The sequence below is a fragment of the Thermobia domestica genome, chromosome 2, assembly GCF_964235325.1.
Source record: "Thermobia domestica chromosome 2, izTheDome1.hap1.1, whole genome shotgun sequence".
Classification (NCBI taxonomy): domain Eukaryota; kingdom Metazoa; phylum Arthropoda; class Insecta; order Zygentoma; family Lepismatidae; genus Thermobia; species Thermobia domestica.
Window position 1 is genome coordinate 388,133,363 of NC_137455.1, and position 22,110 is coordinate 388,155,472.

Sequence of the window (22,110 nt, forward strand, 5' to 3'; positions counted from 1 at the left end):
AGAGACATATGAGAAGAACGAAAAACTGTCCTAATTTTAAGTTACCACCGGTTAAAACGCACTGCACGTCCCTGATTAGAAGCATACAATTCGAAATGCTATACAACAACGTGCATAAACAAAGAACTTTAAGCGTTTCAGGTACTACTTGGACATTATCATTTCCATAACTCTGTGTTCCTTATAACACTTTATGTTAAAAAAAAAAAAAAAAAAAAAAGTTCATAGAGAAGTTTCATTGCATAAAGGAAGCTGAAGAGGAAACCACAGTTAAAGTTGTCAGGTAGAACTTTGTGGCTTTAGGTTTGTGGTAACAAAAGAAAAAGAAAAACTCAATTTCTCAATGATAACTGGATCACAACATGCTTCTTTCATTGTTTCGATTATTTTTTTTTAAATCACTACTTTAGGTGTGTCTAAAAGAGTTCACATATGTTTCTGTCTGCAGGAGGATCGCAGTAGCGCAACTACTGAGGACTGCATCTTTCTCCCATTTTAAAGCACAAAGCTTTAAACGAAAACAATGCACTCTCCACGGTTTTGTTGGAAATCTTGTTGTTTTCACAAGAAACTTGAAATAAACACCACAAAGAGCAAAGTTTGACATTAATACTCGATTCACAATTTCTGTTCCTCCAACTTGGAAACTCTGTTTGGAACGACACGTAAAATAGCAAATGAAAAGTAGTATCCCTATCCCTAAAACATATATAGTAGAGCGTCGATTATCCGAACGTCGGTCAACCGAACGACCGCTTAACCGAACTGTGTACTCGCTCGCACCTGTTACTCTCCCACCCTACCGTCCATCATCCCCCTCACTCCCAAACCAACTTTCCCACAGTAGTCGCCGCACTAAGCCACCGCTGGCGGAACATTGCTTCTAATGGGGCCTTCATAAGGCGCTGCTGACCGGCCAAGCCGCCAGTCGCTGTGTTTCAACAATCAGCACACTTCTGTCGGTTTGGCACTGGCTGTAGAAGTACAGTCCAGTACAGTGCAGTACAGTACAGTACAGTACAGTACAGTACAGTTCGATTATCCGAACAAACCAGTTTTCCGAACACCCATGTCCCCCAATTACTTCGGATAATCGACGCTCTACTGTATCTAAATATACTACAGGTACAAAATACAACCATACGTATTCCCAACAGTAGTAAAATGCTAAATCAAGTAGGTGTAATAACTGCTAAATGAAACAATTTTATACGTTTTTTTAACTAATGAGAACAAGACCGCAGTGCAAGTTAGATATCATGAGAAATCATATTGCAAGCATAATCATCAATTACCAACTGAATTTGATAATTTTAACAGAAAATTTGGTTACTAAAAGAATGGGACGATTCAATTAAATATATGAATACAGGTTTTAATATTGTTAATTAGTTATGGTTTGTGAGTGATTGTGATTGTCAACGAGAAAATATTTTGAATATTGCTCATTTATCGAGCGAAGTAGCTCAAGTGGTAGAGCGTTGGCTTCGCATTCGGGAGGTCGTGGGTTCGATTCCCGCTGCAGGGTTTCCCTTAGTCCTACCAGGCAAATGCCGGGATGGTACCTGGCCGATACCTTCCCAAATGCTTTCCATTGTTGTTGTTGTTGTTGTTGTTAGATATCCAGTATAAAATGGCCTCTGAGCTGTATCTGGTGATTGTTAAATAAATAAATAAATACATTCTAATTTTAGAAATAAGTCTAATTTAAAATTAAAATAAAATCTGGCCAAACGAAATGCTTATATTAATAATATCCTGCAGTTTAGGAAATATATCATTACTTTCATCAGATACATTATGAAGGTATAACCTAAGGCTACGGATTATAAATCTCAGAAAAGGAGATGTCACTTCTAGCAGTTAATAGAATTCTTCCTTTCATTTTTATAGTTCTAACTTTTTAATTAGGTACAGATATAGAGAAGGAAAGGAGTTTTATGAGAAAATGGAAAGAAACGGAGTGAATGTGAAGAAAAGAAGCAGAGAAAGATTAATGAATTGGATTAGTGAATTAAATATTAATGATTTGTGGAACAAGGCATTAGATCGGATAGAAAAAAAAAAAAAAAAGAGATCAAAAAATGGATTGTAGTATAAGATGTGAAGACAATATAACGCAGGTGTGTACCTAATTAAAAGCTCAGGTTAAAAAAAAAAAAGAAAACATAAAATTTGAACCTAATTATACGTTCAGGTTGTACCTAATTAAGAAGTTTAGAACCCAAAAACAACAAAAATCAACTAAACTGCTTAAATTAGTGGTCGCCAAACTTATGAATCTTCTGAGCTCTGTATCGTTTTTAAATCCTACTGTGAGGTACCAACCAACAGAACTACCAATTTTATTTAAAAATCTTACATTTGTTCATTACCTATTAAGTTAAATTACACGGGGACCGAAAATGCCCCAACTCACGCGAGGAGTGAAAATATCCCCGCGAAAACTACTAGTAGCTCGCAATCGATGGTCTGGCGATCACTGGTCTAAATGATTATAAAATCTTACAAAACTTTTAAAAACCATCAGATGTAAAAGGATATGACATTGTAAACTCCATCATTAGCTGACTCTGTTGTGTTTTTTATAAACGGAAAGTATTAAGAGACCTCATCACTGCGAAATTAAAATACAGCTAATTTTACAGTAACTATGTGATATCTTCAAATACATAAAAGACAATCGAAAAGTGGAACAAGACCTCCCTAGACAGTATTATTTTGTGTGAGATACCGTTATTACGACTTATTTGTCTGCTTTCGATTTCCAGCCATTTAGAAAATCGGCATTTATTTTCGCGTTTCTAAATAACAGCAAACGAAAAGCTACTAGGTGACTCGTGATAACGGTACCTCATGCAAAGTAACATCGTCTAGGGAGGTCTTTATCCACTTTTCGATTATCTTTTATCTATTTGAAGATATCACATAGTTACTGTAAAATTAGCGGCATTTTAATTTCGCAGTGATAGAGACTCTTAAACCTATTAATATGAATTGTTCACATTAATAGATAATATGATTTTGAAACAAACTGAAAATAAGCGTTCTCTATTACTCATGCAGCAATATGTTAAACTTATACTTTGTTCTTATTGTAGGATGCTGTAAAGATGCTACTTGAGAAAGCGGACTATTTAGGAAAGCAAAGAATACCCACAGCATATGTTAAGTCTGTTCTAAATGCATCTTCGATTGAACAAGTACACAAGATTATCACTATTCTTGAAGGTAAATAGGTAAATAATCACTTTACGTTATTCATTGTAGAGTGTGACTGTCAAATGTTTCCACTTGATTTAAATAATTTTGAAATTGCTTTTTAAAAAAATCAAAGGAAGATGCCTTTAACTATGCATAGTCTTCAACAGTAGGTATACAATTATAGAATGATCGAATTTCTTAAGTTTTTGATCAAGTAAGTTACATTCTATACGGCGAAAAATAAACGTCGAAATTGCTTTGGAGTAGCGCGCGTTACTTTATTTTGAAGCAACAAACTTTGAACGTAGAAATAGAATTGAAACATACACAAGTGAACAGGAAAACTTTAAGAGCAATATTTCCACTAAACTGCCATTGTTTCTATCTTCAGACGATCAACTTGAAAAATAAAGTAAAATTAATTATGAAAGGATTATTGCTCTGAGAACAATAATCCCGTGCAGACACCAGAGAAACAGAGTAAAATTTTATTTTTGTATTATGTAAAAATCTTTAGGCATTTAATACTTATGAGTAGCAATTATGCATATCTGTAATATGCCATACTTTTATCCGATATTAAACTTGTTTTTAGCTCTAGTGAGATTGCAAGTGCCATACAGAGTGTAAAACGAAAAGTACATTCTTAACTTTCAAATACCCAGGTTTCACATTCAACTGATTTTATATATATACCATAGAGAATTTAAAACTTGCTAAAGGTTTTGCTTCAACTCAAATCCAGAATTTCTAAGCGCGAGGTCATCATCCCTTCACATAAAAAAAAAAAAAATAAATAAATAAATAAAAAAAAATAAACTCGTCACAAGTTTTTTTTTTTTTTTTCTTCAGCATTTCTAACTTATACAATTTTGAGAACTTGGTATCTTATGGTTAAGAAAAAAAAGTATACAATTGACTATTATTCTCATTTGTATTAGTATTGTTTTTGGTCAACAAACGCATTTTCTTCTAGAAAATTCTTTTGATTTATAATACATCTGCAGAGAAATTCCAAACTAAGCAACATTTTAAGTACGGATTTTACGTATACTGCAAGAGAACTAAGAATTGAATACATTTAGCTGTTTTCGATTTTATTTATTTTTTAATCTTATTCCCTGCAAACGAGAAATATTTAAATTTTAGCAAACACAATGGGTTTATATAACATTACCTAAACTAAATCTCAAGAGGGCATAAACGTCTATGTTTAGAAGGAAGTGTTGTATTTACAGGTTGCTCTTTCTCTATGAAATATCCTTTATGTCAACACAACTAAAGCAATGGCATTGTTATTCGTTCAATTAACGCGTGCTACTCACTCCTCACCTTTGTACTCATGAGATATTAACTAGTAAAATAATTAGTTTCTGTTTCTTCTACGTACAGTCTTGTTCAAAAAAAGCTGTACACCCACTACATTTTAAGAAGCTTTGTACTCATATTCAAATATTTTTTTTATCAAGAGAGGCTTTTTTTTTTTATTTCAGACCTGTTGTAAGTTTTATTAATAAAATACTAAACTACAGACTTGTAGTGGGCAGAATGGTGATTGGTCAGATTTTTTTAAAGCAAGATTCTACATAGCTCGATATTTGGTTTGTGTGACGAATTGTTGGTGCTAATAGGTTTGTAATTGTGTTACACCACTTGCACAAATATTGATAATGAAAAATGAATGCCCTTTTGTTAGAGAAAATTTGTCAATCACTAGCTCTGTATTACCACAGGGCGCTTTACGGAACTTTGTTCTTTAAAATTACTTATAATGTAGACTAGGCGTGAAAATCACTTTGTGAAAAGAAAATTATCTTTAAATATGCATGCTTACTTTAAAATAAAATTAATTAGAATTGTGTGACATGTATGTTCTACACTGTGAAAGCTTCATACACATTGTAAAAATTACCATATCTTCAAGGCATGAGTATTGGATTTAGCCCAATTGCGAATATGAATGTTCAACTAGGGTTTACTTAAAAAATCATATATAGTGATCGCTTTGTAACAATATGATAATGAAATTATATTGTATGTATTTATTATTAGTAGGATTGAGTTGGTATTAAATTTATGTGAAAATTATTCTGTCATTTTCTTGTAACTATCCATAAGTTGGAAGTGCTATTGCCAATGGCCGAAGTGAGACACCTACTCTTGTTTTTAAAGGTTAAAAGTAATGGTACAGAGCATTGAAAGATACGGTATATTCTAACATAAGCGCGAAATTGAAGTTGACATATCACATGCTTGAAATGAAGACTGACATGTCTTGGAAAACTATAGCTATTTCTTTATTTCTTGTTCCAACGCTGGTTTCTAAAATACGGAGGACATCCAGCAAATACAAACATTTTGATGTGAAACACAAACGACAAGTGACATATGTAAAATATTTCTGATAAAGAAATTACTTTTTTTTCTCTGCTTTTTAACATATTCGTCACATTGTATTCAATCATTTATCAGAGGGTGATACCAGTTTTCTATACTGTCGTTGTTCTCTGTTGCGTCAAATCTATTCAAAGCGTCTTAGAGTTAACTAGCTGGAACAAAGTGCTTTTCGGATAGTTTTTCAGCTTTCTATACAAGTGGAAATCAAAAATCCTGTCACACTCAGCATTCGCAGTTGACAGGATTGTCACTTTTGTCATACATGTTCAGGGTCCACTACTCCACATATTTCACATTAACAGGTGTACCATGTTGCTGCTTGTGGTTCAAACTGAGGAATCGTAGGTGGAGTGTGCTGCATGCTCCAGTCGAATGTTCCTTCTTTCTGGAAAGCACTTTTACACTGCTGAATACAAAAAATAATAATAATAATAATAATAATAAAATAAATAAATAAATAAATAAATAAATAAATAAATAAATAAAAATAAAAATTAAAAAAAATTAAAAAAATAAAAATGGTTGAATACATCGGCGGAAACAGAATCATGGCGGTATAGAAAAACTGGTATCATCCTATGTTCACTAATTAAATGTGTACGGCGAATATGTTTAAAAGAGAGGAGGGAATGCACCGTAAACCTTTTGTATATGTCACTTGTCGTTTGTAGCACACAAAAATTCGTTTTTCTTTTTCTTTTCTTTTTATGAACCTCGAATATAGATCGTCAACACCAATATTACTAAGAATTTGCAGAACAAAGGTCACATATTCAAATGAAATACCTGCAAAACGAAAACAAAAAAATTACTTCTTACAATCTCAGCATTGGAGGAAAAATTCTGCTCCATTTGCAGCAAAAGCCTGCAGTACTAATGTTTTGGTGTTGACATAAGAGAAGCTCTCCCATTTAATATCATGCATCAACTGTCTTTTCTTTCCCTCCTTGTTTTCTTTCCAGCATACCTACCACTAAACCTCTCAGAATACAATTTCTTTTCAGTTCGTTTTCTTCTTTCTAAATATCTTCAACGTCGTTCTTCTTTATATTACTTCTTCCAATACTTCCTCAATTCGTGTTCCATTTTCCTTGTTCTTTTCTGTTTCTTCGTTTCGAAGCATTCTACAATATTAGTTTTAAATAATGTTGACGTTTGTGCTTCACACACAAAATTCTTCCTAAGCCTTTTCCTTCTCGAATTCCACACTATGTTACGTGTAAGTATAGGAGGTCATATACAACGCCTCTGACAGTCGACACGTATCAGGGCAAATTCAGTAGAAAATATCGATAAATAGTTCTTTGACATAGATTCAGCAGCCCAAGAATAGGTTCTCTACCCTTAGTAATTCATTTCCAGTTTCAGGAAACCGCAATGCCTCAGTGGTAGGACGGTTACTCTGGTCATGGTGTCCCTAGTCCGATCCCAAGGTTTTCCAAAAAGGGTTTATGGTGGACAAACACCATGTGAGTGCACTTACTTTCGGTTCTCTCGTTTCCTCCTACTTTCTTCATTCCACCATTCAATCATTATCACCATCAATATCTCCTTTAGCCTTGAAGCATAATCGTCAGACGTTAAAATAATAATTTCCGGTTCCAATTTTCATCATCATTAGAGTACTGAAACAGGAAGCAGTATATATTACTACCATTTTCGTTTCAATAATGATTCCCATACACTACGAAGGATAATAGAAAGCAGTTTTGTTTTCAAATATGAATTTACCGTCTCAAAAATAAGCTCAATCTCCTTTTAATCTCTCTATTAAAATCGAAACTGACAGAATTTGTTTATAACATTGTTGGGCATAGAGCACAAATTATAATAGTGAGATACAGTTTTCATATTGACTGAGCATTTCAAAAATAGATTCCATTCTTTCTATTCAAACTGGAAGAAATAGATATTCACTAGTCTTCAGTTTTATTATTGGGGTGTCGTAGAGTAGAAATGGTACCAAGAAATAGATGTTAATATGAATTCAGCGTTTGAAAAGTACTTCCCCGCCTACAAAAACCTGAAGTAGTAGGAACTTACTATTTGCTATTTTAGTATTGAATCCCCAGACAACAAAAGCAGTACGCGATGGAAATAAATGGTGTTTTGAACGTACCAATAGTAGATTCCAGTTTGGTTCTGAAAGCAAAAGTGGTAGGTGTAACCAAATGCAGTTCCAGTATTGGATGCACATAGAGCAAAAAGGGTAAAGATATCATTTTATAAAAATATAGTTTCAATCTCAGTATTGAAACCGTCAGTGATAAATGAATCACTTCAGATTACAATATAGGATCTCTGTAGTTTGGAAGATTACCGTAGTTTCTCAATGTGAAACAGGACTCTTTCTTATTTATTCATTAATCCACACAAATCGTTTCCTTGTTTCGTCATTCCTATAATTGCTTTTAATTCTCGTTCTAATTTCACACTTTTATTAATACGAGTGTTGTCCAGAAAGTGAAGAACAATTGCGCATCGCGCGCGGCAGCAATTCCCGGCCACTGCGATCGCATGTGCGGCAGTTAGCTCCCTTCTTCTTCTCAGTGTGAACCGAGTCTCAATGCTGTGCGGTCACGCTACTTGTTTTTGCAGCAATTAAAAATGGCAATACCAATCGAAAACCCCGCCAAATCTGAAGTATGGAGAGTCATTCGTTTTCTGAACGTGCAAAAAGTCAAGCCTATTGAAATTTATAGGAAAATAAAGAATGTTCATGTTGATAGTGCAATGAACGAGTCATCAGTGAGGAAATGGTGCATTATGTTTAATCAAGGAAGAACCAACATACATGACGAAGATCGGAGTGGTAGCAATCACTTGTTTCGGAAGAACTGAAAAGGAAAAGATCGAAGAGAAAATTGAGGAAAACCGACGCTTCCTTTGAGCACATTACACGAAAACTGTTCGCAAACGATGAGAAACTCAAGCAAGCACTGAAAACTTGGCTTAAATCTTTGGCCGCTGATGAGCATAACATCGGTATTGAAAAACTGGTCCCACGTTATAACAACTATGGCGATTACATAGAGTAAGGCCTTGTTGTTTTATAAATAGTTTTGTGCTGGTATATTTTGTTTTCATTTAACCTTTACTTTCTGGTAGACCCTCGTACTACTACAGTACCCTCCCCGATACACACCACTTTACGAAGGGTGAAGAGGATTCCGTGCTACTGTAAAATTTAGAACTATGTTGGTGGTAGTTCACTACCAGAAGGGCCACCCCTACTGAATTGGTCTAAATGGAGTAGCCAGACGAAGAATGTTCTGGGAGAAGGCAGCAGTTCTTCAGTAGCCAAGTTGGCGGAAATCATAGACATTAGTCCCAGAGTTCTTTGTTTTTAAATGTACCCCTGATGTCTACGAAATTTTGTGTTGTTACATCGTTCGGATTTTGTAGATTTTGTAGACATCACAGTTTTGCCCCTTCTCTCTTATCTGCTAGTTTAGAACATTCCTGGTCGAACCATGGTTTGTTCCTACGTATTTGCGCATGCCCCAACATTTCTTTTGCTGAAATTTTAATGCTGTCCCAAATTTGAATCCAAGTATACTCAATTCTATTGCACTGCAATTCTTCCAAAACGGAGAATCTGTTCGACACTTCAATCTGGTATTCCCGTCTCACCTGACTCTCCTCTAATTTCTTTAAATTAAACCTCTCTATTTTTAGATGCTTAATATTTCCTTTATTCAACGATACTCTTTCTCTTATTAACGCTACTACAGGTAGTGATCAGTGCCACAGCTCCTCTGACCAACGGAACATCAATTATGCTAGACTGTCTTCTTCTACCTACTTAAACGTGATCAATTTGATTGTGAGTTTTTTCCATCTGGTGCGGTGCAATTATATTTATGAACGTCGCGATGTAGGAATTTTGCACTCTTCACGATAAGGTTTTTGGGTGTTGCAAAGTTCACGAGTCCAACGCCGCTGTCATTACTTTCGTTATGCAGACTTTCAGTCCCTATATTTGGTTTGAAAATATCCTCTCCTCCTACCTTCGCATTGAAACCTCCTAATAGAATTTTCATATGGTATCGCAGGAGTTGGTCAAATACCAATTCTACTTTTTTGATGGACGATATCAAAACAGAAAAATCGTACGTCAAGAAGAAGAGATTAGCTGAAAAATGGAAGCTTCTCAGTTGATGCAAGTGACCTGCCAATAATGGCAGAATACCTATGATGATGATGATGATGACTACAGTACCTAGGTACTGAGAACTAGTCCTCTGTTTTCCCTTTTTATAAACTCCAACTTATGTGATTGTTCGTTCACACCTGCATTGTTTTCGTCTTTTACTCAATATTGCTCTCGAGAAGTAAGAATGTTTATGTATTTACAACATATATAGATTTAACAGAAGTCTACTATATACATTTGAAGGGAACATAAAGTCACAAGAAAATACAAACCACAAATAAAGACGATTGTGCTAATGTTTCCAAGCACCAATTCTTTTTCGAGTGAGAGAAGATAGAAGATTTTGTCCACTTTTTTTTCTGAATAATGTTAATTTTAGTTTACTGAATCTAATGAAGCTTCCTGTAGCCCTGTTTTTTTTTTTTTTTTCTGCAGTTATATAATTCGTTGAATGCTTTTTTTCCTGTGCTTCTGTCCTCTAATGAAGTTCAGGGATCCAATGAGATTTCTTTTAAAATTAACGTTCCTCTTTGTTCCTGTCAACAATTACACTACCTATCAGCAAATGATTCCAACACTTAGATATCTACTACATAAACTCTTTCCTAATACCAACTACATGGACATTGTGAAGTCAATAAAGCCCACGAGTAATATAGTATTTAAGTGCTTTACCATTTATAAATTGTGTTGGTCAATTTTGCTACCAACTTATGGATTTGTTTTAATCATTCCCTTTCTTTCAAAATATTTTTATCCTTAGTCGCAAAGCATATTTTCTTTTTTTAATTATAATATTTTTCAGATGATATCAATGATGAGGAAGATGTTCACAAATACGAGAGCAGTAATTCCAGTGGAATCTGTGCTTTGGTATAACAATGTGTACAATTCTCTGTTTATCCAGAAAATATTTTTTGAAATTATTGTGATATTAATCATTGTAAATAAAAGTGAAAATATGTAACATATTTATTTCAAATTTTAAAAGTAAAATACTAGTATTTAATCCAGTGCACACTGCCTTATTTTCAACATCAATATTCTAATATTGCCACCGAATTAACCGATTATTTGATAGCAGCGACATTACATAAATGATGAACTACATGGAAAAGCCTGTGCCAATACGATGACTAAATACCCATAATAGAAAGAGAAAAAAACACAGTCAAATAATAGTAATTACTCATAGCAGATGTTAAAAATAGCCCCATATTCAATCATGTTTCGGCAGACACAGCATAAATAAGTAGAATCGATGGCAAAGATAGTTGTTTCATCAGAGAAGTCTCCATCTAAGAAATGCATTTTGTCTCTTCGTCGTGAAAGCAGCAATCCATCCTTCCTCTTCTGCGAGTTAAACACACAACTTATAAAAATGAAATCTTTGAGTTTAATGTCCATTAGGCTAAGGGAGATGATGATTAAAGCAACTGAATGATGATGGAAGAATTGGTGGAATGAGAAAGCGGGACGGAATGGGAGTACCCACGAATACGACGTTGTCCATCGCACATTTGATTGAGAAAATTACTTCTACAGTAGTGGTTGATGATATTTATTAAATAATTATCTACCATTAATATAAATAGCGGAAAATATATTCACTCTTTATTGTATCTTTTACCATTTATATATTTTTCAAAATTTTTGGGTAGGTCAGTGCCTACCCGCTAAAACAGCCACTGCTGAAGTGGTCCTCAACCAGTGATTCAATAAGCTAGTAAAATAGGCTTCAATAAATTAAATATGTACAAATGGTCATGAAAACATTTTTAGTTTGCAACACATACTAGAACTACCTAAAAAGTTATATTATATATATATATAAACGGATATATTTATTTTGTGAATCAGCGAAATATTATCAACAGCTAATTTCAAAATTCTGTATCATGCAAGTTTTTATTTCTTCTTATCATACGGAATTATATTTTAGGAGAATTGTGCCTTAGTGAGAAATATTTTCATTCTTCAGGGTGAAAAAAGTATTAAGAATAATGTCTTGTGTCTACTACGCCCAGCAAATCTTTGTTTCAAAGGCTCGACATGCCCTTTGCCATCTGTGTATATTTTGGAAACAGTTCAACTATACATTCACCCAATAATTTTGAAAGTAATGCAGACTTTCACTCATACGATAACAGAATTTCTATACATTAACACTTACCAAAACTTCTGCTAACAAAATCAAATTACACAATCCTATTTGAAACTGTACAACAAACTACCATACCAGTATAAGAAATTGAAAATTAACTTTTTTAAATAGACAATCAAGAAATTGCTACAGAAGCACCTATTTTATCGTATGCTGAATATTTAAAATGGTTCTTCAATTAAGTCATTCAATGGAAAATATTGTTGTTTTAGAAGAAACATTGGCGAAGTGCCTAGGGGTCTCTTAAATAGGTGTAAATTACTCTCTACATGTCACGAACGCATGTTTTAGGTATCCATACTGACTGTCTTGCACTATTAAGCAGTTCAAAGTAGTAGCAGAATGTTGTTGGTAGTAGAAAGCTACTCTGTCCGACTCCATAGTATTTATTGGTTTAAGTTTATATTGTGATCATTTAATTTAATTTATTTCTGTTTCGTTAGCTTACAAAACACGAGAAATTCTTATGTAAGCATTACAGTTGTCAATGAAATACATAGAAAATATTATCAGATAGCAGAAAGTATACGTAATATTACACTTATGCATCTTACTAAAATATATAACCATAAAATAGAAGATATGATTAAACATATAAACATGACCATTTACATGCTACTTAGGAAACCATTTACAGCACACCTGGCATGTATTGAGGAGAAGTTTCTGCTGCCAATTCTTCATGTAATGAATGAATAATTTAAATATTCCTTAGTAGTGTAATAGATTTTACAGCAAGCAGTTTAAATAACTTCTTAAGAAAAGTGGTAACATTAGACATATTATTTAAGTGCATAGGAAGTTTATTATACAACCCAACACAATTCATATACACTGTTTTGCTTATGTTAGCATATTTTTGATGCATCACAAATATGTCAACGTCTTTGTCTTGTAATATGGCTATGAACATTTTTGTTAAAGGTAAAAGGGTCCTTGTTTATCACAGTAGAAAGAACAGATTTATAAATATACAAGCTGGGAAGTGTTAAGATTTTGCTTCTATGAAAACCTTTTTACATGACAACTTTGTGAGTAATCTGAAAATTATTCTAATCGCTTTCTTTTGCAATCGGAAAGTGCTTTAAACTATATTCAGTATTCCCCAGGTATTATTCCGAAGCTAATTAGTGAATTAAACATGGCGTAGTAAACGCTAAGAAGTGCTTCTCTGCATACCGTACTTGAAGTTTATATAAGACAAAGCATACGCTACTTAGCTTCTTGTTCAAAGTGGAGATGTGAGCAGACCATGAGAGATCATCACTTACGATTACACCTAAAAGTTTTGTATTGCAAGAATATTAGGATCTGTAATTAGTGATTCCTTGAGACTTTGCATTTGTGTTTGCATCTAGTAAAAAGAAAACTGACGTAAATAAGATGTCACAAGTTTTAAGCCACATTGAATTATTTCCTTTATCACATGAAATACATGAGCGGGAAAGAAAGCTTGCAAATACTATTTTCAGTTTGATCACGAAACTTGCAAACGCCACTATCACTGAAACCCTGGAGGGCGAAGAGCTTACGAAAATGCCTTCCAAGGAAACTATTGCTGTCGAACCAATATATAAGCCTTTCAATAATTACGTAGCTACAGCAGTGGTGCCCATCCCCCTTCATGTCCATGACGCACCCCCTCTCAATTGTCTATCCGTAGGTGTTCTTCCATGAAAAAAAAATCTTTTCGATTAATTTTTACACTCCCTCAAACTTATTTATATAGATTTTACCCCCAAAATATTTTAATGACGCAGTTTGCATCATAGCCCCCCTTTGTGGGCACCCCTGGTTACAGCAAGCAACAAACTATGTTGCTCTCAGTTGTGTCAAGCTCTCGGCATTTCGGAATATCTATGGCATAATTTTCAAAGCTGAGTTTGGAATTTCAAGGTGTGACAAGATTGTTAGTCGCGATTTTGTAACTTATAAGCATGCACAATCACCAGAAGAAACTGAGAATTCTGTAATAGTATTTGGTATAGAATTCACTGGCAAGATCGTTTCTTAATTATTCGTCAGCTGAAACTCTGAAAATCGACCAATATGCACTTATGAAATTCACAGAGACCATGCACTAACTAGCGTAAGTGAAAGAGAGCCGATTGTTGGAGTGAAATCAGCGTGTGGAATATCACATTCGTATACAATTCATCCCATTGTATCTATGGAAGGCAAACTTCTCTTCACATTTTATTGTCTTACGTGAACCAAGTGGCACGTTTTCTTTTTCCCTGTGCAACAAAACCTGTTAAGTCATAATGTTCGTTCAAAGTCGGGATGAGTTGACAAGAATATTCTTGAACAATAGCGGAATAAGGATTTTCTCTCTCCCCTATGTCGAAACAAAATATTGTGTGGCTTTAGACTCATTTTCACTCCATCAGCAAAGTCTGTTTGTAATTCCGGATACAGGTAAACAGATACAGGTAACAACCATTCCACCTGGTGCAACTTTCCTGGTTCAACCTTTGGATGTTTATTTTTTTTCCGTGAATGGAAAAAGTTCGCCAAACGTTTGTATGGGAGAGTTTTGCTCGACAACATTGTATTAACCTGCAGAGCCACAACGCTGTCATCACTCTTTATATGCTCATTCGTAAATCAGTTCACCGTTCCCATATTCAGTAACATGACTAAGTATGCGTGGAAGAAAACTACTTTTCCTATAGGATGTGTGTATTTTGAAGATCCGGATAATGTTACCTGGGACACTGAAGATTCGAGTTGTTCAACTTCCAACTGTACAAACGCACCATTCATGTAATGTGCTTATTGTCGTTTACATGTTTGCTTAACCGATTTCTACATCACGAATCACAGACATGCTTAGATATATGTATAAATAATAAATAAAATTAGTAGATAAACATTATTTATACCTGAACTTCCTTTCCTATTCATTATTATATCAGCATCTATTTACTCACATATATGTATAGTTACTGGTATGAAAAGCTAAAAAGTGATACAATAAACATTGATTCATTATATTTGATATTATGCCAATGTCAGTCAGGTACTTCGAAAACATCCTTGTTAAAATTTATGTAAATCTACTTTCTTCAGGCGGACAAAGGAGGCGCGTTGGTAGTAATGGAGAAAGGATGGTACCAGGAGAAGCTAGAGGAGTTATGTGATCAGACATATGAGGAAGTCGGTAACAAGGACATGAAAGATGAAGTGTTGAAAAAGATAGTACAAGAAGGGAAAAAGGCGGGGATTAAAAAGATGATCAACGAAAAAGGAAGGATTCCTGTCATGAAAGGTTTTCCGAAAATACATAAGAAGGACGTGAAGCTAAGACCAGTACTGGACTGCAGAGGTAACTATTTTGAACCACTAGAGGAGAAATTAAGAGAGATAATGGACGAAATCAGACAAGGACAAAAGACATGCAGAGTGAAGAACACGGAAGAATTGAGGAAGAGGATAGATGAGATTAAGTGGAATCAGGAGAAGGTGTTAATGTTTAGTGTAGATGTTAAAGCCATGTTCACCAGTATAAGAAGGGATTATGTCATAAAGGCAATAGAAGAGGAGATGGAAGGGAAAGTTATAAGTCAGTGGAAAAAAGAGAAAGTTATAAGAGCGCTTAAGACTATGTGGGAAAATAGCTATTGCATAATTGGAGAAAGACTAGTGAAGATAAAAGAAGGTTTAAGCATTGGATCCAAGCTGAGTCCAGTTCTAGCGGAAATAGTAATGAACAAATGGGAGAAAAAAGTGACAGAACAAGCAGGAGGAAAGTTACTGTTCTTTTGCAGGTATGTTGATGATTGTTTAGGCATATGGACAGGGAATAGAAATCAACTGGAGAAATATGTTGAAAGTATAGAAGACCAAGAGAAAGGCATAAGGTTAGAATTAGAAGTTGAAGAAAATAACTCTATCAATTTCATGGATATGAAGATAGAGAAGCAAAGTGAGAAAGTGACTACTAGTTGGTATCAGAAACCGTGTTGGGCAGGTATTTATTGCCACTGGAGAAGTGATGTAGACAAAGCAACTAAGAAGAATTTCATTAGGAACATGGAAAGGAAGATAGAAAACATCAACAGCGAGGAAGAGGGAAAGAAAAAAGATTTGGAAAAATTCTACAAACAATTGAACAATAATGGATATAGGATAGAGCAGTTTAGGAGAAAGAGAAAAGAAGATAATATGGATAGGAAAGAAGAGGAAGACAAGAAGTGGTACGGCATTCAGAGCATAGGCGAAAAGACCGAAGTGCTGAAGAAGTTATTAAGAAAAGGTGGTATGAAGACTTATAGAAAAGGAGGAGAAACTTTGTTGAAGTGCATAAGGAAGAAAAGGAAAAGGAAGGAAAATCATATAGAGGAGCAGGAAGAAGGAGTGATATATGAAGTGAAGTGTAGTGAGTGTGACATGAAATACATAGGGGAGACGGGGAAAAGGCTTATGGACAGATTAAAACAACATAAGGATGATGTTAGACTGAAAAGAGATAATAACGCTATATACAAACATGTGAAGGAAACGGGACATAAAATAGACTGGGAGGGAGCTAGGGGTTTAGAGAGAGAGAAGAGGAAGATTATTAGAAAGTGGAAAGAGGCTAGAAGAATAAAGAGAGAACAAGAGGAGAACCTAATGAATTGGACAAGCGGTATGAATATACACGAGCAATGGGAGAAATTGTTGGATGTGATAGAAAAGGAACAAGAAAAGTGCATATAGGCTATTAATATTTATTTAATTATTTAAATTTATATATTTATATATTTAGTTATATATATATATATATATATATATATTTCTTATTTAATATTTTCTATTTGTTATTTACTTTCTTTGTATGTCATCTCATTAAGGAACTGTTAGAAAAAGTGAAAGGGCTCATTATATTTTTCTGTTTGCGCGTAAGTAACTTTATCCTCATTGGTTCCCTCCGACCAATGAGAGAGAAGAAGGGGCGTGGCCTTTCACTTTCTCATGTATATAAGATCTGCTGTCACATGTCTTTTCTCAGTGTTTGTGTCTGATGAAGAGGACGTTAGGTCCTTGAAACTGTAACATTGTAAGTATAGTTTTTAATATATTTCATTCTGCTCTGGTCAGAACTGTGTTTTATTTGTTACTCTACTTATCCAGAGCCATGGAGTTTGTTCATTAAAATCTACTTTATGTGTATATCTTATAGTAGCTTAAAATATGATGAAACCATTGAGCATAACACATAACAAGGTGAATAATAAAAAGTGTGAAGTGCTAACAGTGAGGATACGTGTCGAGCGCTTGGCCGTCATTATAGTGTAGATGATAGTCTGTAATACACCAGGTGAAGTAGAACGGAAAGTGTGTTGAAGCGCACACGCGATAGTGATGCAAAATGGCAGCTCTCTCTGAATTTCAGCGTTAGATTGGGAGGGCAGTTAGTTGGCGCACCAATGCTTTAGGTTTGTCAGGAAAAACAAAGTGCAAGGAGATGACAACCTACATAACTTGCTGCTAAACATTGGTGGTTCTAAATGACAGGGAGCGCCACGCAGTGAAGAGGATTGCCATCAAGGACCGCATAGCGGCTGCGGAACTTAACAAACAACTAAAACAGCTCAGTGTGACAATCACAGTCCGACGTGACTCGTACAATATGAACATCCGCGAGGGGATTGTAATTGCTGAACCACTTATCGTCCTGAACATAGGCGGATCTAGAAATTGTCTCGGAGTTATTGGTAGGTGGCCATCTTATAAGTGGCATTCTTATTTTTTGTCAAAAAGTTGGGGGAGGGCAGCGTCCTTCCATAACTTTGCCCATGGTCCTGAACAATTTTAGCGCAAAGAAAATGGTGTCCAGAACATCCAAAATGGACTGCCGCTGATTGGAAATGCCTAATAGGGTCTGACAAGTACTCTCTCACAGTACTTATGCTGGCAGCTTATGCTATACATTATCTCCTTCATACCATGAAACATGGAGGATGCCTTGCGATGTTATGGACTTCTATTTCCTGATATTCTGTAGGCCTATGAATACGCTCACAGGACACTATACAGCCAGTGATTTTGCAGACATTTTAGGTGACCATATGTGTCATAGTCCAGAAGCAGTTTTTGCTACCGGGGTAATTTTCAAGATAACAAAATGCCAATTTGCATTGCTGGAATTTTTTAGATGTTTCATTAGCATCGGGATTAACAACAACATCTCCGCTGGTTCGTTCTATCTATGTCAACATTATTGGTAACTAGTGGTCAAGTTCTGAGGTTCTGATTCCGAAGCGAATATCCTCTTCAGCTGTACTGCATCAAGAATGGTAAAATGTACCTCTCGGAGCTATTTACGACTTATGTGTTTCCATTTCACTACGAATTTGAGGTGTTCTGGAGGCTAAGGGTGATCCCACACCATATTAATTGTATTCTCTTCAGATGCTTTCAGTACTTTGATAACCATTTGTACCTAAAGTAACATCGTAACAAAGTTAAAACGTGAAAAAACAATTGGTTATGAAGTTATATTCATAACGATAACTTCTTATCCATTAGATGATTTAATTGCTAAGAAGCAAAGACCCCTATACATAATTTATAACTATATATCGAAGTTCACAAGTGGATCTTCCGTTAATACTGTCTCTACAGTTTGCTTCACTTTCGGCTTTTTTTTTTTTTTTTTTTTTCTTAAAATACTTCATGTTTCTAGGTAATCTTCAAGTTTGCAGAAGACGATTCCTCGTATTGTTGGCCTAAAACATTTTGTTCTGTTCTCGAAACAATGTAGATTTTCAATAAAACACCATATGTAACAAGTAAAAGCCAATTCACCTTCTGTAATAAATCATACTTAGCTATGTGTTACGATTGGTTGACTCACAATGAGTATAATGCACGAACAATACACAATCAGTAATACTTCTCTGAAGATTCATCTAAAGGTACTGATTATAAAGTTGCCACCATCGCTGGGAACTCTCTTTTGCATTTTTTATCTTATGAAATCAAATATGGCAAGTATCGAATTCTCAAAGAAGTAAAAGATAGTTTTTATAAGAAACGGAAAAAGGAAGGTTTTCCTTACACTACATTCTCTAAAGCTCAGTGTCTAATATAAGTAAAAAAAAAAAAAATATATATCACTGGATCGGACATCAAACCCGGGTCTGAACCAACTTTTACGGTTCTCACACTAACAAACACGTCTATTGACCAGTCATATATTCTTTTGTGGTCGGTACTTAGTCATTGACAATGACGTAAGAAAAAATATTTTTCCTTTTCCTTTATGACTGAACTTAAGATAAACTTGGCAGCATAGTGGTAAGCATACTGCACAACAAACCGAAGTGGGGGATTCGATCCTCGGCGTAATCACACTTAGTCATACTTTCTGGTTTGGCATAGTTCCAAATTATATTACTTTTTTTTTCATAATGATATTCTAACTCAATTTAAGTAAAAATAATAACAAATAAATGACCTATACGAAGGAAAAAACGAAACTTTCATTGAAATGTACTGTACTAAAATTGCAGGAAAAATTAGCTGGATTTATAAAACACACAAATAAATAGTTTACCAGTACAAAATTATGTTTCAACTGAAAAAGGGCTTCGGATCTAATGAAATCTTAGTTCATGTAGGTTTTCATGAAAATTATGAGTATAAAAACGGTCAGAAGTTCAGAACTTACATTTTGAAGGATCACGGTAACAAACTGTTCTTCATACTGACGCCACTTATCGAAACATTCAATCCAAAGATCTGAAGCTTTTGTCCCGTTGGACACTGAGTGAGTGAGTGATCCAAGTGCTATATTTGATCATTTAACTAAAGTGTTAGCTCATGCAAAAGAACTGGTTCCGTCCGTAAAGACTATGCATTTTCTGATGGATAGTCCATTAATACCGAAATACGAAAATATTTCATTTTATGAGCACATATATAAGCAGGATCTACTTCCCACTCACTTGGAATTACTCTAGAAGTCGACATGGGAAAAAGGCTGCGTATGGAGTAGGAGAAATAATTAGTTAAAAGATCTGCAGATCAAATTGTTCCTCAGCGTACCGATACTGTTAGTTTCGGTATTCTATGTGGTATCTTTAAAACGAAAATAAATTCTATCGAATTCTTCACAGTAAGCAAAAAGACATTGAACATACAAACACCTACTTACCTCGAAAAATTACTCCATCGGAAAATCTGATTCGTCTACTCTTAGTTTTTGTTTTGAATGTGGTCCAGGATCTCATTCTTGCTGCACTATCATTTTGGTATATACATACAAGATATCCACAAAATGATTTTTTTTTCTTTTTTCAGGATGTTACTCGGTTTTTGAACTCGAAAATCACCACCCTAAGCCAAGTTCTCTCTTCTTCAGTAGATCTAGCGATTACCTTGATTTCAGAAAGTCGTATGTTCGAATCCTGGATTTGGCCGCGAATTCTTTAGTCACAGCACGATGCATCTTTGGTTGAGGTACCTATTTCCTCCTATAAATTATATTAGGTAGGCTACACCCATCTTATGAGACGGGCTTTGAGTTCATATCCAAATATTTATCAAAGCTCCAAGTACGCAAAATGATGAGCCGCAGGTCTAGTGCAAAATCCTTACTGACTAGTCCATTAGATTTTAACATGTGAAAAATCAATGTAACATGTTTGTTATCAACCATCCTTCAAAGATCCTGCTTTACATTGCCCCCTTCTTTAACATTCTTGAAACCTACTTTGCCCACCTAATAGCCTCTTTCTCCTTGGTTTTCTGAATAGGACTTCGTGACTTACTGTGTATAAGCATAGTATTTCCCATATAAGCAATGTGTTATACTTGTCTTATACGTATTAACTTTTCTATTTCTATAACACTCGGCGACCTATAGTTGTAATGAAATAAAAGCTTTAGCGTTTAAATTCACCTGAATGTTTGCCTCTTTCGCTCCGAATATTTTTATCAACATTCTATTTTCGAAACCCCGCAGATCCCGTTCTTGTATTCTTGTTAGCGACCAACTTCCACATTCATACAAAATAACGGGAGGATTGAGCTCTTATTGATTTTAATGTCTTCGATATTTGTTAAGAAAATAAAATGTTTTACAGTAGGAGCTAAGTAGTAATAATCTGTCTGTCCGGTCATTAAATCTACCTACATTGACTCATTCGTATTTGTTACCAATACACGAATCAGGAGTTTACGCGATTTTGTTTATTAGAAAAGCTTCCCTCCCTGTGAAGGTCAATGACTTACTTTCTCCTTCTGCAGTGGAAGTAGTGTGAGGAAGGATGCCTAAAACAGACTTTAATCACATGTGAAAACTTCTAGTGCTGCCAACTTATTGCTGTTACTACTTTAGTGTTTAATGTGTTGTTTATTCATCAACGCTCATTTCAAGAAGTATCGTTTTTGCAAACACTATCTATAGCACTAACAAAATCCTTCACAAGTCACCTGAATTGAATGGTATCGATGTATTTCTTTCGAATAGAATCAAATAGGATACAAGTATGCGGCATGATTTTGTGTTCGTGGTTGGTTGTGACTCATTTTCATTGACATAAATGAACTCGATTTAATTTGATATAGTAACCACTTTGACTAATCTTGTATTCCTCACTGATTGTTTCTCTCTCTCTCTGTCCCAGTTAGTCACAACAACCCGCTCACGTCTACCGAAGCTGGGGTCGGTGGATTTTAGACGCAAGCGCCGTAAATTAATGTAAAGTAATGTTTGGCAAAAGTAACACAAATTACGTATTGAAATTTTAATCAACTGATCAAGAAAATTAATACATGCAATAAAATATTACATACGCCAAAATTACAACTTTCAAAATTTCCGTGCATGCACAGACTAACGATAATATTAATCGCTTACCATACCAGTTAGATAGTGTACTCGTATATTAAACGTTTTCATATATTTTATGTGAAATTATTTTTTCAGGTGAATATATCATATAACTTACTACGCAGTCTTTTCGAGTTAATTACAGAGTCACTCACTGAATCCGCAGTCGTTTCCGCCAATATCTTTGAGATTTACGTCCCACGGTTATGCCGGTTAGGCTAAAGGGGACGGTGATGATGAGAGATGAGTGAAAATGGTGGAATGAAGAAAGTGGGAGGAAACGGGAGAACCCCGAGAAAACCCACGAGCACGGTGTTTTTCCACCACAAAGTTCACTTGGCGGGGGCTGGGATCGAACCCGGG

General features: G+C 34.9%; 2 protein-coding genes across 2 annotated transcripts in view; both read left to right on the forward strand.

Annotated features, from left to right (window-relative positions):
- The window catches only part of LOC145679645 (kinesin-like protein KIF28), a 46,786-nt gene extending 36,064 nt beyond the window's left edge, over positions 1–10,722 (forward strand). Inside the window, exons 14-15 of the mRNA XM_081750219.1 lie at positions 3,102–3,231; positions 10,563–10,722. Of these exons, the coding sequence (XP_081606345.1) occupies positions 3,102–3,231; positions 10,563–10,636 (204 nt within the window). The 3' untranslated portion in view covers positions 10,637–10,722. The remainder of the gene's footprint in view (positions 1–3,101; positions 3,232–10,562) is intronic.
- A 4,298-nt stretch (positions 10,723–15,020) lies between these two features.
- LOC145679646 (uncharacterized) lies at positions 15,021–20,371 on the forward strand. Its single transcript, XM_081750220.1, has 2 exons — positions 15,021–15,894; positions 20,214–20,371. Exons 1-2 carry the CDS (start codon positions 15,021–15,023, stop codon positions 20,369–20,371), a joined length of 1,032 nt encoding a protein of 343 aa, XP_081606346.1.
- Positions 20,372–22,110: the final 1,739 nt, after the last annotated feature.

Bases quoted from the DNA above. Each gene is read 5' to 3' on its own strand.
- LOC145679646 (XM_081750220.1), top strand. From the start codon at position 15,021: ATGGAGAAAGGATGGTACCAGGAGAAGCTAGAGGAGTTATGTGATCAG. The intron at 15,895-20,213 runs GTATTTATTGCC...TTCTTTTTTCAG, and splicing joins TCAGAAACCGTGTTGGGCAG to GATGTTACTCGGTTTTTGAA.